Source organism: Magnolia sinica, chromosome 12 (assembly GCF_029962835.1).
Source record: "Magnolia sinica isolate HGM2019 chromosome 12, MsV1, whole genome shotgun sequence".
NCBI lineage: Eukaryota > Viridiplantae > Streptophyta > Magnoliopsida > Magnoliales > Magnoliaceae > Magnolia > Magnolia sinica.
Genome location: NC_080584.1, coordinates 80,150,606 through 80,167,418, shown reverse-complemented (window position 1 = coordinate 80,167,418; position 16,813 = coordinate 80,150,606). Strand labels below are relative to the sequence as shown.

Below are 16,813 nucleotides of genomic sequence, written 5' to 3'. Positions count from 1 at the left end.
CAAAGATAGTGATGGAGGGAGGTTCTACGACAGGAGAATGGCTGGAAGCAAAGAAGCTATAGGTTCTTTCATAATAACATGAGCCACCAAAATCAAGCATAGGTAGCCAATTTATTGCAGCCAACAAAGGTTCCAGGTTGTAGGGTTTTAGGCAGTCCCTGTCAATTTTTCATTCATGGACCAACTTCCTTCCAGTATATTTCGTCAGAATAGGATCTACCATAGCAGGAGGAGGAATAGGTGCAGTATGTTGAGACCCACCATGCGCAGTTTGTCTAGTACTTTGCTGGAGTGTTGGGGTCTCTCGATTAGACGCCTTTGCCCTTTCTTTGGGTGCAAGGACTTTATGTCTGGAGGATCTTGAGGATTCCCCAGAAACAGGGGTTTTTCCTTTGTCCTTCTTCCCCATTGAACGTTTACCACTTAGAATGGGATGACTGAGAGTGGGATCTGATAGAAGATTGAAGGAGTTTGAAAATTGAATTGATGATCTTCTAGACAGAACTTCTCTCCATAATCTAGGAATACCCAAAGCCACACGATGCAATCTTGAGAAATTAAGGGAATAGACAAGGAATTACTTGATTTGGGTGATCTTGGAAAGGCTCACTGATGGAAAAACATGTAAAGCAGCCGAGGAGGATGAGCAGCAAAGAGAAGAACGGGCTTCAAGTAAAGAAATAGAATTTTTCCACTCGTCCACCTTTTATCGGGCGGTAACCTTCGATTTCATCGAACTTTGTTTCGATGATATCGATATACCCTAATCGATGTTATCGATGATGAGTTTGAGGGTAGACCAATCGACCCAACATTTCAGATTTTTGAGAGCTAGTCGATGGGATTGATGTAATTCCAATGATATCGACGACTCGTTCGATTCAACGATTCACTTATCGAGAGGAAGGTTGGGACAAGTTATCTCCAGCTTTCGATAATCTTCCATATATGTATATCTTCAAATATTTTCATGTCAGCTTCAGTATATACATCAAAATTTGTACAAAAGTTGTACCATCCAAAATTATAAACATCAGAATGTTTATACACAAAAAAAAAATAAAAAAATTTGAGGTGTAGAGACCTCAGATATATCATGAAAATCATCAAAATTGCATCATTTCAACAACCATCCAGATCTAAATGCATGACCTGGACATATTTTCCATGCTCAATTGTTACTAAGCATATGGATTAACCTTTCCATTGTTATTGATGACATAGCAGAGGTCACTAGTGCGAAGATCCTCCATAATTGATTTTCCTGATAGATCCAGAATCTTGCACTTTAGTTTGTCAAAGGTAACCATTGTCACATATTTGAGATATGCTTAAAAGATTATGAGATAATCCTTTTATTTAAAAAGAATTCTCCTTTTTGAGCATTTCCATTCCTTCTATGGTTCCACATCCTACTACCTTAGCGGTGCTTCCATCACTGTAAGTGACTATCCCATCATTAAGATTTGAATAATTTGAGAGAAAGGATTTGTCACCTATGACATGTCTTGAGCACCGACTGTCTAGATACCATTTAGTACTATTGCTTGTTGAATGATTTGAGTGAATAACAAGACAATTTTTCTTTTCTTTCACTACCCATTTAGTGACTGGATTTCTTGTTATGCTAATTTTTGCTTCATTAAGGATTTTGGTAGGCATGTTGGGTAACTGAACCATGTTTCCCTGTTTCATAAATTCATTTATTTTTTGATTTAGTTCAGCCACTTGATTTAATAGCTCCTTCATTCTCTTGGTCATTCTAGGTGGAGACGGGTGTGTTGTGCCTTTTTCCATATTGTTTAGTGGATTCTTGGTATTCTGTATTGTTTTTCCGGTTTATCTGTATTTGCCAATATGATTTGGACCAGAATTAGATTGAATCCACCTAGGAACAATACATTTAAATTTAAAATGGCTAGAGTCTCTACATGAATGATAGATAGAAGTAGCTTTTGTTTTACTTCCTGATGCAGTTGATTTCTCACTCATTGATGCTACATTTTTTGAACATGGTTTGAACTTTTTCATATCCTAATCCACTCTTGTCTTTTTTAGGTCTTCCCATCCCTAAGAGTTTTTCTAATTTTTCACTACTCTGGGAGAATTTGTAATTTAATTCAACTGACTTCCTGGATTATTTTGCATCAAGCCTAAATGTGTGATTTTCATTCTTTAGATGCTCATTTTAATCTTTCAATAGATCAACCTGTTTAGTAAGTTTTGATGATTCAGATTTTAGAGATAGATTGATTCTTTCCACCTTATCATTTTCAGAGTGGTATTGTTATAGATCATTAATCAAGTGCGTATTGATTTCCAATGTTTTGTCTAGATCTTTTTATAGCAATTTATTTTTGTTTTCATTTATCCCAAGTTTTTTAAGGATATTGATGCTATGGATATAAAGTTGATTATAGGCATCCTGCAGTTTATCCTTTTTTTCTTCTTCTTTCTCTGTTTTCTCATCATCAGATGGAAATGATTCAGTGGCTCGATGTTCTTTAATGTTCTCAGTTTCTATGGGAATGTTGGAGGCTGTAGAGACCATAAGAATTTTTAGGGCTTTTCGGTCTCCATTACACTCTGAGTCACTACATTCTAAATTTGACTCTTCGGTGTCATCCCATGTGGTTGCCATTGCCTTTCCTTTCGTTTTTCCTATTTGGGCATTCAGTGGACAGGTGTCCAAACTTTCAGCAAGTTTAGCACTATGGTTCTTTGGACTTTTTACCAAATTTACCTATAAAATGTTTGTTGTCCAACTGTCTTCCTTTAAATGGTCGGCCACAGTTTCTATGGAAGAATTTTCTGAAACGTTGAGCCAACAGAGCCACTTCCTCATCTTCATTCTCCCTTTCACTTTCATCTTCCTCATTTGTAGTGTTCTTCGAAGTTTTGAGAACAGTATTTTTGGGTTTAGGAGTTTGCTTGAAGTATAGTTCAAATGTTTGTAGGGAACCTACGAGTTCTTCTACTTTCATTTCATCTATGTTTCTACATTCTTCAATAGTTGTAACTTTCGAGTTGAATTGTTCCAGTAAGGCTCTCAGAATTTTCCTACAGATTTTTGGAACTAAAACTTTTTCTCTGAATCCACCCATGGAGTTACAAATGATGTTCGACTGTATGAAAAATTTCATGAAGGTCTCATGCTCTTCCATTCTGAGACTTTCAAACTGTGATGTTAGGAGTTGCAGTTTGGATCTTTTCACTGTGCTGGTTCCCTCATGGGTTGTTTCCAACAAGTCCCATGCTTTTTTAGCAGTTCCACACATACTAATTTGATTGAAGACTTCTTGGGACATAGCACAGTAGATAACATTCATTGCTTTAGCTTCAAACGTTTGTTTTTTTTTTAATCGAATTCTGTCCACATTTCTTCGAATTTCAGTTTGGTGATAATAGTGTCATTTTCAAGTAATATTTGTTCAATTGGTGGCACATATCCTTTTTCAACAATATCCCAAACATCATGATCTAAAGATCTCATAAAATAATGCATCCTCGCCTTCTAGTATGCATAATTTGATCCATCAAATACAGGAGGTCTAGTTACAGATGAGCCCTCTCCTTTGGCCATATTACCAACTTCAGTCAAGATCACTCTCTAGGCGGTGAAGCCCTTAAGAGAGACCTGCTCTGATACCAATTGAAATTACGGTAATGACCACTTTAGTCAAAGTGGGAATATGCTAAGATGTCCTAGAGGGGGTGAATAGAACTTTTTAAAATTTTTATGATAATTTAGAACCTATCAACCCTATCCTGCAGTAACATACAAATAACAAGATTTCTTTAATGTAACTTTATTGGCTTCCAAGCCAAGTAGAGGATCCAATCATAAGACTATTTATAAGACCCGTATCTTAGCCCGTATCATTCCCTAGGCTTCCCCGGTCTTTCCGGTCGAATTCTGGCGACCCGCGACGCGTAGATAGCATTTGCATGCATCCCTGAGTCGTACTCTATCAATCTGAGTCAGCTCAACTCGAGACTTATACCCTAGCGACCGCGCCGTTGCCGCAGTTCCGATATCACGTCTCACGCGCCAATGCGATACCCAAGAGAACATGTCAAATCCATCCCATCAATCACGTCACATCACATCAAATGTCAAGTACCACATCCCATCCTCAAGTACAAGCAACCCTTACCTCTCTCTTACACAAGTACCCTAAAGTCAACTCTCCCATCACCCATCCCTCACTCTCTTACATCCCATCCTCTCTCTCCAATCTCATTTCAAAATCCATCTCCCAAGCAACCAAGGGAGAGTGGACATCCATGGCTTCCAAGGAGATGAGAGCCTAATGTAGCCCACATTCCTACCTCCCATCTCCACCATCCAAAGTCCATCTCAACCGTTGGAATCGTTCCCTTAGAGCTCTAGAGGCCATAGGCGGAAGAGGAGATCAAAGTTGGGTGTTCATCATCTCAGTTTTTATTTAGGGCCCACTTATGGTGGGACCCATCTTGATGTATGATTTGTATCAAAGAGGGACCCATGGTGACGGGGTCCCTCTGCTACTCTAATATCTCTCTCTCTCTCTCTCTCTCTCTCTCTCTCTCTCTCTCTCTCTCTCTTTTGATGTGTGGCCCACCATGATTTTATCCGCGCTGTCCCATTTATGGGGCCCACCTTGCTGACGTCCAAGGCAGCAGCCCACCGTGATGATTTAACCACATTGCCCGTTTAGCAAGGCCACCCTGCTGGCCATCCAGCAGCAGCCCTTACTGCCTGTCCATGATCGGACCACCTAGATGAAGGGAAATACAATCATCAGCTCGATCGGCCAGCTAGTGGGCCACAGGTGTGGGCCCACCAGATGTATGTGTTTTTGCATCCATGCCATCCGGCCCAGCCATGTGGGACGTGGACCCCACTTTGATATATGTATCTTATCCCCGTTGGGTGGTGTTGGACGAGGGACACCATGATGTACCTGTTTCATCCTGGACGGTGGGACCCATCTGGCACTCCGATTAGACAGACCCTGATGAAGGGAAGAAACAAATATCAGATGTATTTGGTGGGTCCCATGCATGTGGACCCACCTCATGATCGTGCCTTATCTGGACCACCTATAAGGCCAGCAGCTATGGCTGCATTTGATGCCAACAAGTTTTGTGATCCCACCATGATTTATACATTTATCCATGCCGTCCACCTATTTAGACCCCACCTGATGGACGTGCCTCATCCAAACCGTCCAAATGGTGGGGCATGGACGAGGAAAATAAATATTAGCTTGATCATGGGAAGCTGCAGGGCCCACTTGAGGTATGTTTCATCCTCAACCGTCCATCTGTGCATAATGCTGGACTGCCGTCCAACAGCTGCAGGGCCACCTGGTGTATGCTTTGATCCACCACCATCCAGTGGAAGGACGTGGGATCCACGTGATTTGTGTATTTTATCTGGACCATCCTGACGGTGGGACCCACCATGTTATATCCACACCGTCCAGCTATTTGGACGATAGATACCCACTGTGATGTATGGTCTTATCTACATCGTCCATCCACTTAGCTGAGACGGGAAGGAGCTTTGAGTAACCACCTTGATGTATGTATTTTCGCCGCTGCCCACACTACGCCAAAATGGCCAATATGCGACGTATCCGTCGCAAAAATCTCTTGGTTTAACGACGGATTTAATCCGTTGCTAACTGAAAAAGTCCGTCGCTACGCTCGTCCTTCTCGAATATCCGTAGGCCGAACGTCGCGGAATTTAGAGACGGACCAGAATCCGTCGCTAAAATCTGATTTACGACGTATTTACGACGGATTTTTGTCCGTCGTAACTAGGCGACGGATGAAATCCGTCGCCAATTTTGATTTGGCGACGGAAAATGAAGTCGCAAATTCCCGCCCAAAATATGAAATGGCGCGCTTTTCAGTTGATTTTGCGACGGATCAGGTCCGTCGTAAAAGGACTTTTGCCTTGGCAAATCTTTTTTTTAATTTTTTTTAGAATAGGGTGGAACATTAAGTTTTTTTGTAGTCTAATAATTGTTTTTTAATAGAATTTCAGTGGTTTAATTGTACATATTTGTATCTAAGATTGTTTTTTAACAATTGATTGAATGCAAAAAGAAAATTTATTTTGTTTTTATATCAAATGAGTGGAATTTTTATTTTTATTATTTAATTTAAAACTAATATTTAAATGATTTGTAATATCACATGAAAAAGAATATTGAGAAGTTTAAAAAATTTAACAATGTTTGAGGTAAAAATTAGATTTTGAAAAAATAAAAATCGTGATTTAATAAAAATTTATTGTGGGAACAAAAAAAGAATATTTAATAAAGTTGATAAATTTGAAAAAAAAAAGCATTTTATTTTGAGAAAACATAATATCCTGAAAAAGAAAATTAAAAATATTTTTAAAAATGTGAAAATTTTCACATTGTTGAAAAATGAAAATATTTTTAAAAGGAAAATGAGAGTTCAAAATTTGAAAAAAAAAAATTTTAAAAAATTGTGAAGTTCAATAAAAATTGACAAGTTCGAATAAAATGCTTTTAAAAAAATGGAGAAGTGAAAAAGAATTGAAATTTTTTAAAATAAAACGATATTAAAAAATCGATACTTCATCAAAAAACAAACATTTTGAAACGAAAAATAAATAAGTTGAAAAATTTTGTGATTTTGAAAAATAATTGAAAATGTTCAAAATTTGAAATTAAAAGAAAAATTTATTTATAAAAACACTAAGATTTTGAAAAAATATATGTAATTTTTTTAAAAAAATTGAAATGTTGAAAACAACATGATGCTTTTGAAGAAAAAAATCGGCATTTTGGAATTTTTGGGAAAAAAATTAAAAATTGTGAAATTTTAAGATATTTTGAAAATAAAAATTCAGAATTTGTATTTTAATTTATTTTTTGAAATATTTTATAATAAAAATGATATTTTGTTAAAAGTTTTCAAAGAAAAATTAAGAGTAAAAAAAAAAATACATTTTGAAAAAAAATATAATTTTTAAATGGAAATTGAAGAGTAAATAACTTCATATATTTAAATCAAATTTCACTCAAACTGTTGATCAATCTTGTATTCCCAATACCTTTCTCACATATAGTTAGCCTGATTGGGGCGAGTAACTAGTCAAATTGAGGGTATTGATCAAAAAATATAGAGTGAATGGATTATACATATAAAATGGGCTAAATATTATTGTCAAAATTGTGACCCAACTTATTGACCTCGCGAGAACCTACGAATTGATGTTAATTAGTTTTGTGGGCCTCATCATGATGTGTGTCAAACATCAACACCGTGCATTTAATGTGTCCCCTTTAGGTTATGAGATATCTCAAAAATCATCCGCAAACGAAACTTAGGTGGACCATATCATCTAAAACCATGTCAAGACATCATAAAAATATATAAAAGCACTGGGTGGGGCTCACATGAGTTTTGGATGTGGCTAAAACTTGGTCTGGCCCCTCATCCAAGTGGGACACACATAATGAGTGGGTTGGATATGTGAATCACATTAAGGCAAGCCCAATATATGATTATGAATGTTTTAAGGAAACCTCTCTACATTTAGGTGAGTTAGTCATTACCTTTACCAAAGTAAACTTTGTGGGGTCCCCCGTTATTTATTTATTTTATCCATTCCGTTTATCCACGTTAACAGGTAATTTTAGGTCTAAAGAACAAAAAGGAAGCATATCCACAACTCAAGTGGACCACACCATAGGAAATAGTGTGATTGAACCTCTACCATTGAAAAATTCTTGGAGGCCATAAAAGTTTTAGATCAAGCTGATGTTTGTGTTTTCTCTTCAGTCATATCTTTTTTATATTATGAACAGGTTGGATGAAAAATAAACATTATTGTGGGCCCAAGGAAGGTATCAACGGTGGAAATCATTATTTCACATTGTTTCGTGTGGCATGGTCTGTTTGAGTTTTGGATTTATCAAAATTTTGGGATCAACCTACACCGTTCATCCATTTTTCAAGATCATTTTAGAGAATTATCCAAAAAATGAATCATATCCAAAGATTAAATGGACCACACCACAAATAAGGGGAACAGATTGGCTACTCCCCCTGATACCAGCCAATGGTTGGTGGTCGATGCTCTATAGACCCCACTATGATGTATGTGTTTCATCCATGCCGTCCATTTATTTTTAAAGATCATCTTACGACATGAGACCAAAAATGAGGTATATCCCAATATGAAATGGACCACATTATAGGAAACAGTGTTCAATGAGCGTCAACTATTAAAAACATTTTGGGGGCCATAAAAGTTTTGGATCGAGATGATTTTTGTTTTTCCCCTTCATCTAGGCCTGTATGACTTAATAAACAGATTGGATGTCAAATAAATAGTACATTGGGCCTTAGGAGGATTTTAATGATGGATATCTAATCACTATTGTTTTCATGTGGTGTGGTTCACCTAAGATTTATATACCTCTCATTTTTGGAATAAATCCCTAAAATAATCTTTAAAAATGGATGAACGTAAAGGATGAAATACATATATTATGGTGGGGCCCACAGAGCACCGACCACCACCCACGGGGCTGGTTTTAGGGGGAGTAGCAAGACTAGCTACTGAAGTGACGTCAGCAAGTTCCCTGGGCCCCACCATGATGTATGTTTTATATCCACACCTTCCATCCATTTGCAATATCCAAAGAATGAGTTAAATCCACGGCTCCAGTGGACCCCAACACCGAAAACAGTGGGACAGGGAAGCCCACTGTTAAAAACTTTTAAAGGCCACAAAAGTTTTAGATCAAGCTGATATCTGTGTTTTCCCTTATTTCGTGTCTTTTTTAACTTTTGAACAGGTTGGATTTCAAATAAACATTATGATGGGCCTTAGGATAGTTTCAAAGGTGGGAATCACTCTCCCGCTGTTTTCTGTGGTGGGGTCCACTACAGATTTTTATCTGCCTCATTCTTTGGCTCATGACTTAACATGATATCTCAAAATGGATGGACTGTGTGGATATAACACATACATCATAGTGGGGCCCACGGAGCACCGACCAGCATCACTGGCCAAACCCGTCCATAATGGAAATGTAAGTGGTCGTTCGTAGTTGTGGATATAATGTAAAATGGTGGTGATTTGTTCTTATCACTTGTGGCAATGATTTAGGGTTATCCAGACCATCCAAATAGTGGTTACACTTGTAGATTGTTAATATTGATAAATTTACCATATAATAAAATTATAAACAACTATTAGGTGTTCCTTTAAATGTACGGATGATAACATATGATATTATTTAAATGATGTAAAACACACATTGTGTGGATTTGAATGCAAATTTCATTTTTGAAGAGGGATTTCTAAAACCCTTTTTCGAATTCCATTTCCCCCTCTTTTGAATTCCATTTCTGTTCTCTTCTTTGTCGGAAACGGTCTCCCTTTCGCCTTTTTCAAGCTGAGCTCTTCAATCTAGGTATGTACTCATTTATCTAATTTAGATCCCCAAAACCTAGTTGTAGCTCCCTTCCATCTTTCTATTCTCGTTTGAAATTCGATTGCGTTTGTTATTGGATTCTGATATCTGGGTTTTTTGGGGTGTCGGATTTACGGATTTCTGGATTTGGGTTTTCTGGATATATATGTGTATATATATATATCTGATATTTGATTGTTTGCTTTATTTTTATTGAAATGGGTTTTTCTTTTTGGATATGTTGCTTCCTGGAATTGGGTTTTTCTACAATTCTTTTTTTTTCTTTTCCAGGGAACAGGTGTTTGATGTTTGGTTATCGTTGTTTGTTTGTTTGTTTTTTTTTTTTTTTTTTTTGTTTGAAAGCAGTAGTTTTCAGAAGTGAGTTTCTTTTACTTGGAATTTGGGTTTTTCTGTAATTGGGTTTTTGGTATGTTAGCTTATTACTCTTTGCAGTGGTGGGTAATATCTGGATGTTGGATTTTTGCAAATCGGGTTTTGGGTTTGGGTTTTCTACTTTGAAGCTTGGCTGTTTGGAATTGCAGATGGTCGAGGGTTCTTTCATGTAATGCGTTCTGTTGGGGATAAAAAATACAAGTCCGCAGACTCGGACTTAATGCCTCGGGTCACAGAAGGATGTGTCAAGACCGAGGCATGATTCGCTAAACCGAGACAAAGGTTGAGTCGGTTCGGACGAGTCATCAGCGTCCCGGGCACGCATCGGGCGGACCACCTTGCCAGACCGACCAGCGCTAGGACGAGTCTCACCCCGGATATCACGGGATAAGATCTCCGACCCCGAAGTTCACGGGATCGGATGAAGGCTCAAGATGGGCACGATCCTATCTCCGTGATCCCAGGAGAAGATCCCGCGCCCAGTATCAGGAAGAGAATCCTTGTGCGACAGAACGCCCCAGTAAGCTATAAAAGAAGGACCCCGGTCACCTTGAGAGGTACGAAAAAATTCGGTCTAAAAACCTTTCAATACATTTAGACCCAGAGTCACGAATTAGACATTTGCATCAACACGTTCTTCAGTTCTTGGCTTATTTCATTCCTTTTTTGGATATGTCAGTTTCATCCTAGAGGAGAAATGGGATAGTCTAATATTCATCTAACTGGAGTTTCTTTTGGCTCGGGTTTTTATTTTTATTTTTTGTTGGAAAACATTAGATGGTTGAGAGGTTTTTCAATGGTGTATACATTTTGAGAAGATTGAGACTGTTTCGGTTTTCGGAGTATAGGCTTGAGTGATTATGTTTATTTATTTATTTCGGAGTATGTTTCAACATTAATCTGGTGCCATAATCAAACCAAATCTGCAATCTCTTCTCTACATACTAACAACTGACTTGTTAGAAACTGAAAGATGAAGAGGACATGACATGGCTTGTGTGTGTGTGTGGAAATGAGTCTCTTTGCATTTTGTTATGTGCTGGCACTGTGCATATTGGTGCCAATCGTGGACCCACCCAAATTGTGGAATAGAGCATGGCTAAAATTGCCACCGTTTTTGCAAAAATAAAAATAAAAATGTTTCAACATTAATTGCTGAAACTTGCTAAGATTTCTTTTCTTGAAAGATAATATGCCATTACTTGTTTGTGATTCGTATACATTTTACCATCGCATCTGAAGTCTAAGCCATCCTCTGCTTCATTCATACAAAGAAAGTTACCTTTTACACTGACCACTGCCAACTTCAGAATACTCATCTGGACATCAACATGCATTGGCTATGCATTTATCTGAGTTGGTCTTCATTATTTCACTTTGTATTGAAGTTTCTGATCTTGGCTTTGTATCTGTTAATGCTTCAGTAGTCTAGTTTCAGTCTGTTGCATTTGAAACCTTAAAACTCATATGATATTCCATTATGACAATAGAAATGGACTTGGTTGTCTCTCAAGAGCTAGATGTCTTAGACTTTTTCACCACTAGTGTATTATGAAATAGTTCGTCCTTAAATAGCTCTGATGGTACTTAGTTTAAGGTAATTGGAAATATCGTTGGTTGCAAAACCCAACGCTTTTTAGCCCATCATTCTTTCAGGCTACTAAAAGGGTCAACTGGACTATTCCTGAACTGAATCATGATCTCAAAAATTATCTATGAACCAAGGGAGATTTAGAAGGAAACAAGAAGAACAATGGACTTGGGAAAATGGACTTGATTTTATCATGATCTCAAATTTTAATTATTAGCTTAAGATATGCTTTAGAATTGGGAAAATGGACTTGATTTTACCACTGTATTGGGTAATGTAAAGGGAATACTTGTATGTTAATTGAAGCTATGATTTATCTAAAAACATCCTACTGCTCCCAGAGCTGTCACAGCAACCATACACCTTCATGTTTGCAAACCTTACTCTGGATTCCCTTCACACTATCAAAAATCAAAGATGCGTCCCTCTTTAGTACCAAAATAGTATGTTTCCATTTCAATCTGGTGGAAAGGAAGCTTTTCTCGTGACATAGAACATTGAGATCCATTTCAAACTGGTTTTCTCCTCCTTTTGTTCAAGTCAGAAAAAGAAAGAAGATCCATTGGTACTTGTTTGTTCCCTTGGAGATTGGAGCCAAACTCCATAAAACCTGTTTCCTTTTGTCCGTATTGTTTTCCCAACTATACTTTGTATTGCTTTTATTTGGAGCTTGTTTATCCTTAATTTTATCGTTTGAGTTTTTGCCAATCTCCTCTGCAATTTTTGTTGTTCTTTGCTAATCAAGTTGCTATGTTACAACTTTCATTTTCCTTCCTGCTGCAAAACTTATGATTCTTCTCTGTTAGTAGATTCCCTATGATAAATTTCATTTGAGAACTTCTCTCTAGGCATTGTGAAGTTGGAGTTTGCTGTTAGTGGTCCTCAGTGGCAAGAGAAAGAGTAAATGATTACATCATTGGCTGCAGTTTACAAGGCTAGATGGAATTCCATGCTTAAGTAAGTTTTTGACTGCCTATTTATAGTTTGCGTCCTTGTTTCTGTTATTATTATATGCAAAGATGAATTGCAGCTTTCGTTGTTGGTTGGAAAAGAGACGTGCCCAACCCAAGAGCAAGGATCCAGGCTTGAGCCCAGCTTGGTCTGCAAGGCATCATCCAATGATGTAGCACTACTTGAAAGAATTGAACTAGGATACGTTACTAGAAGATCAGAACCTCCAAGACTGTACCAAAAAATTGAAGGCATAGGATTAAGAAGTTTTGGAATCATAAACCTTCTTAATCCTATGTGGGATGCCTATCATTGATTTGAATCATCTTTTCATTCACAAAACTTGGGGCAAGCCATAGTTCAAAAGTCACACCAAGATGATCGTAAACATCTGTTCAATAGTGCGGAAAATGGACCGTCAATATTTTGTAAAACGAAATAGGTCCAGTCATCACTTGAAACATCTATTATATAGATCTCACTTTGTACTGTTTATGATTCCAAAGTAGCGCTTTGGTTCAATGATTCTAACCATGTGAGCTATGGCCCTTAAACAACAAATAGTTGTAACAAATTGGCCCCATTCAAAAGCTTGAGATCATCAGATCGACGTGATTCTTGCACCATGGCTTGTTCCTAGTAGAACTACTGAATAAACTGTCCCGATTGATGATTGGATGTCTTACATGTCATTCAAAAGGATTGGGGACATTGCTAACATCCCCATAAATTTGTGGACGTTAGCAAAACCCATGTGCGCGCGTGCGCATGATGCATGCATGTAAACATGTGTATGCTTATATACAGGAGAAATGCTCCATTGCTCTCAGAGCACTATAAGTTAGAGTTCTCCTAATTACAGTCCAATTGATCAATCTGAACTCTGTTAAGTCTAGGACACATTTCATGGACCACCACATAAAAATCACATTGATCCGATATCTCATTCATCCTTGGTTTATTTTATTCCAATGTATCTGTTTTCTATTGTTCTGATATTTTATTCAATCAGATCCATTCTCACTCTAAAGTTTTATTTCTTAACCATATGCATCATATATGCAGATGATATCCTAACCAAATGTTCAGCAGGTCCAATTGGGAATGGACCTCTAAAAAAGATCAGTGGTTGGACAATCCTGTTTAACCAGTTTTGTATAAATGGACACTAAAGACAGGCTAGCAATGGCTCATCTTGAATGAAAAGTTCATTGATAAGATGGTCGGGAATGGGTAGGATTGTCCAGAAAAGGCAATCACTAGATCCATTCTCACTCTAAAGTTTTTTTTTTTTTTTTTTTGGTTTGTTGCCAAATAATGGTAGAGTGCATTGGATGAATGGTCTGAAACAAGTCCATCCCTGCATATGTATATAATCGTATGATACATTTATGTGTATGTATTTATGAATATAACTGTATGATGGTTGAATGGATGGATGGGGGAATCAAAGATATTTTTTTGGGTATGGTTTCATGGACCAAATGGTAATAGGGATCCAGTTTCATAAATGAAAGCAGTTACAAGCACTAACAAGTTGTTGCTATCTTCTGATTATGCAGGTGTATCTTGTTGGGAAATAGGAATTTCGCAGTTCCTACACTTTCATTTGGTCATTTTGTTAGACACTAGTGCATTAAATGTAGATTGCATTGCGTTGTTGTGTATTGATTCCAACATCTAAAGATCTTTTCAAACTATATTGTGCTCACACTGATTATCCAATTACTGATCTTTTGCAGATGATGGGTCATGCAAGCAGACCTTTGTTGGACAATGCTGGGAAATGTGTCATCCTGTGTCATGCTTCCTGTAAAGAGTACTACAAGTAGTTTGTCTATGAGGCACTGCCTGTGGAAAGTCATCTACAACAGTTCCTGCATGACAATTTGAATGCTGAAGTTGTTGTTGGAACTATTGAGAACAAGCAAGATGCTGTAGACTACTTAACATGGACATTCATGTACCAGAGGCTTACCCAAAACCCAAACTACTACAATCTCCAGGGCATCAGCCATAGGCATCTTTTGGATCACCTTTCCGAGCTCGTTGAGAACACAATAAGTGATTTGGAAGCAAGTAAATGCGTGGCCATAGAAGAAATGTATCTCTCCTCTGAACCTTGGCATGATTGCATCATACTATTACATCAGTTACACTACCATCGAGCGCTTCAGTTCATCACTGACTTCGAAAACAAAGATGAAGGATCTTCTAGAAATTTTGGTTTCAGCTTCTGAATATGCTCAGCTTCCAATTCGACCAGGTGAGGAAGAGCTGAAAAGAAAATTGATCAACCACCAGAGGTTTTCTGTTGAAAACCCCAAGTGCATGGATCCGCATGAGAAGGCAAATGTGTTGTTACAAGCCCACTTCTCAAGACATACAGTGGTAGGAAATCTAGCAGTCGATCAGAGAGAGGTTCTCCTCTCTGCTAACAGGTTGCTTCAGGCTATGGTTGATGTTATTTCCAGCAATGGGTGGCTCAATCTAGCTCTTCTCGCGATGGAAGTGAGTCAGATGGTGACTCAAGGCATGTGGGAGCTTGACTCCATTCTTCTGCAACTTCCACACTTCACAAGGGAGCTGGCGAAGAGGTGTGAAGAAAATCCAGGGAAGAGTACTGGAACAGTCTTTGATTTGATGGAGATGGAGAATGATGAAAGGCATGAGCTGCTCCAGATATCAGAGTCACAGCTGCAGGACATCATCCACTTTTGCAACCACTTTCCTAACATTGATATGGTGTACGAGGTGCTGGATAGTGATGATGTGAGGCCTGGGGAAAATGTTACCTTGCAGGTCACCCTTGAGCGAGACTTTGAGGGGCGTGAGGGGCGCGAGGGGCGCTCAGAGGTTGGACTAGTTGATGCACCCAGATACCCGAAAGCCAAGAAGAGGGGTGGTGGCTTGTGGTTGGTGACAGCAAAAGCCAGCAGCTGCTGGCGATAAAGAGGGTGTCGCTGCAACGGAGGGCATAAGTCAAGCTTGACTTCACTGCTCCTGCAGAAGTTGGAAAGTAAGTCATATATGCTGTATTTTGTGTGTGATTCGTATCTAGGATGTGACCAGGAATACAGTTTTACAATTGATGTCAGAGACGCAGCAGAAGGTGGTTGAGATGGGAGAGTGAGTCAATTGCCATGGCAGCCTTTTGATCCTGGTCGATGAGGGCATGCTTGATGTACAAAGTGGGCCTCTGTTTATCTGCTGATTTTGCACTTATGTTCTGGTATTATCTCTTTCCACATGCGGTTTTTTTCCCTTGCATCAGGTAAACACTTTCTGATGTTGCTTTCTGTTTTCCTCAATGATTGTAACTTAACACAAGGAACAACGTTAACTCAAGCATTTAGCAGCCATAGACCAAAGTTATCTGTTGCTACTGTTTGCTTTGGATGCTTCAGAACATAACTGTTTTCACTCTTTCCCTCTGGATGAGAATAATTTTTCATTGTGAAAAAAAAAAACTGTATTGTGCTCTCCCAGTGAATGCTATGAAGTTAAGAAATGCTCTTACCTGAACCTCTAATGGCTAGGATGAATTCTAATCTTTTATTTTGTTAAATGGTTTCAGTTGATTAAACTATTCACTTTTCATGGATTTGAGCTGGTTATTTGTAATATATGAAGGGTTGACTAAAGTAGTCTTATCTTGGATTCAATCTGGTTGTTTGTAATATCTGTAGGAAGGGCTTAAAAGAAGGTTGAACAAGAGAAGATACTAAGTAGCCAATTCAAGGCAAGGCATAGCCAACAGATGAAGTTCCGGGTAATTTCTTTTGTATGGGTCCTAGTTTAGGGGGGGAAGTGTTTAGTTAAAGAGGGTTAAAAGTCGATTTTTGTTGGAGTGGGCCACTTGGGTCATTTCCTCTTTTATTGAATTGAGTTGTTACCAATTTTGTGAATAGGATTCTTATCAAATAATAGTGTGAATTATTTTTTGAATGACTATTAGGTGCAAAATTAAAATAATAATAATAATAATTCATCAATATTTTTGGCTATTCACAGATATTTTAGCGACGGACCAAATCCGTCGCTAATTTCTGAACTTTAAAAATCAACGACGAATTCAAGGTCCGTCGCTAATATGATCCGTCGCTAATTTTTGACCGTTGAGAATCAACGACGCATTTGAGGTCCGTCGCTGTCATATTAGCGACGGACCTTATCCGTCGCTAATGTTTTACGTGACGACTTATTTTTTGAATTTTACCGACGGATTTTTTATATTTTACGACAGATTATATCTGTCGTGATGATGCGACGGACCTTATCCGTCGCAGATTAAACGACGGATTTTATCCGTCGAAAATAAAAAACGACTCAGTAAACAGCGACGGACCAAGCGACGGACGAAGTCCGTCGTTTATTTGGTTTTACGACGGATTTGGTCCGTCGTAAATCAGCGATTTTGAAGTAG

At 38.1% G+C, this 16,813-nt stretch overlaps 1 protein-coding gene across 1 annotated transcript; it reads left to right on the top strand.

Moving 5' to 3' along the window:
* The first annotated feature begins 14,574 nt into the window (after positions 1-14,574).
* LOC131221857 (DExH-box ATP-dependent RNA helicase DExH12-like) lies at positions 14,575-15,813 on the top strand. Its single transcript, XM_058217153.1, has one exon. It carries the CDS (start codon positions 14,590-14,592, stop codon positions 15,337-15,339), a length of 750 nt encoding a protein of 249 aa, XP_058073136.1. The 5' UTR covers positions 14,575-14,589; the 3' UTR covers positions 15,340-15,813.
* Positions 15,814-16,813: the final 1,000 nt, after the last annotated feature.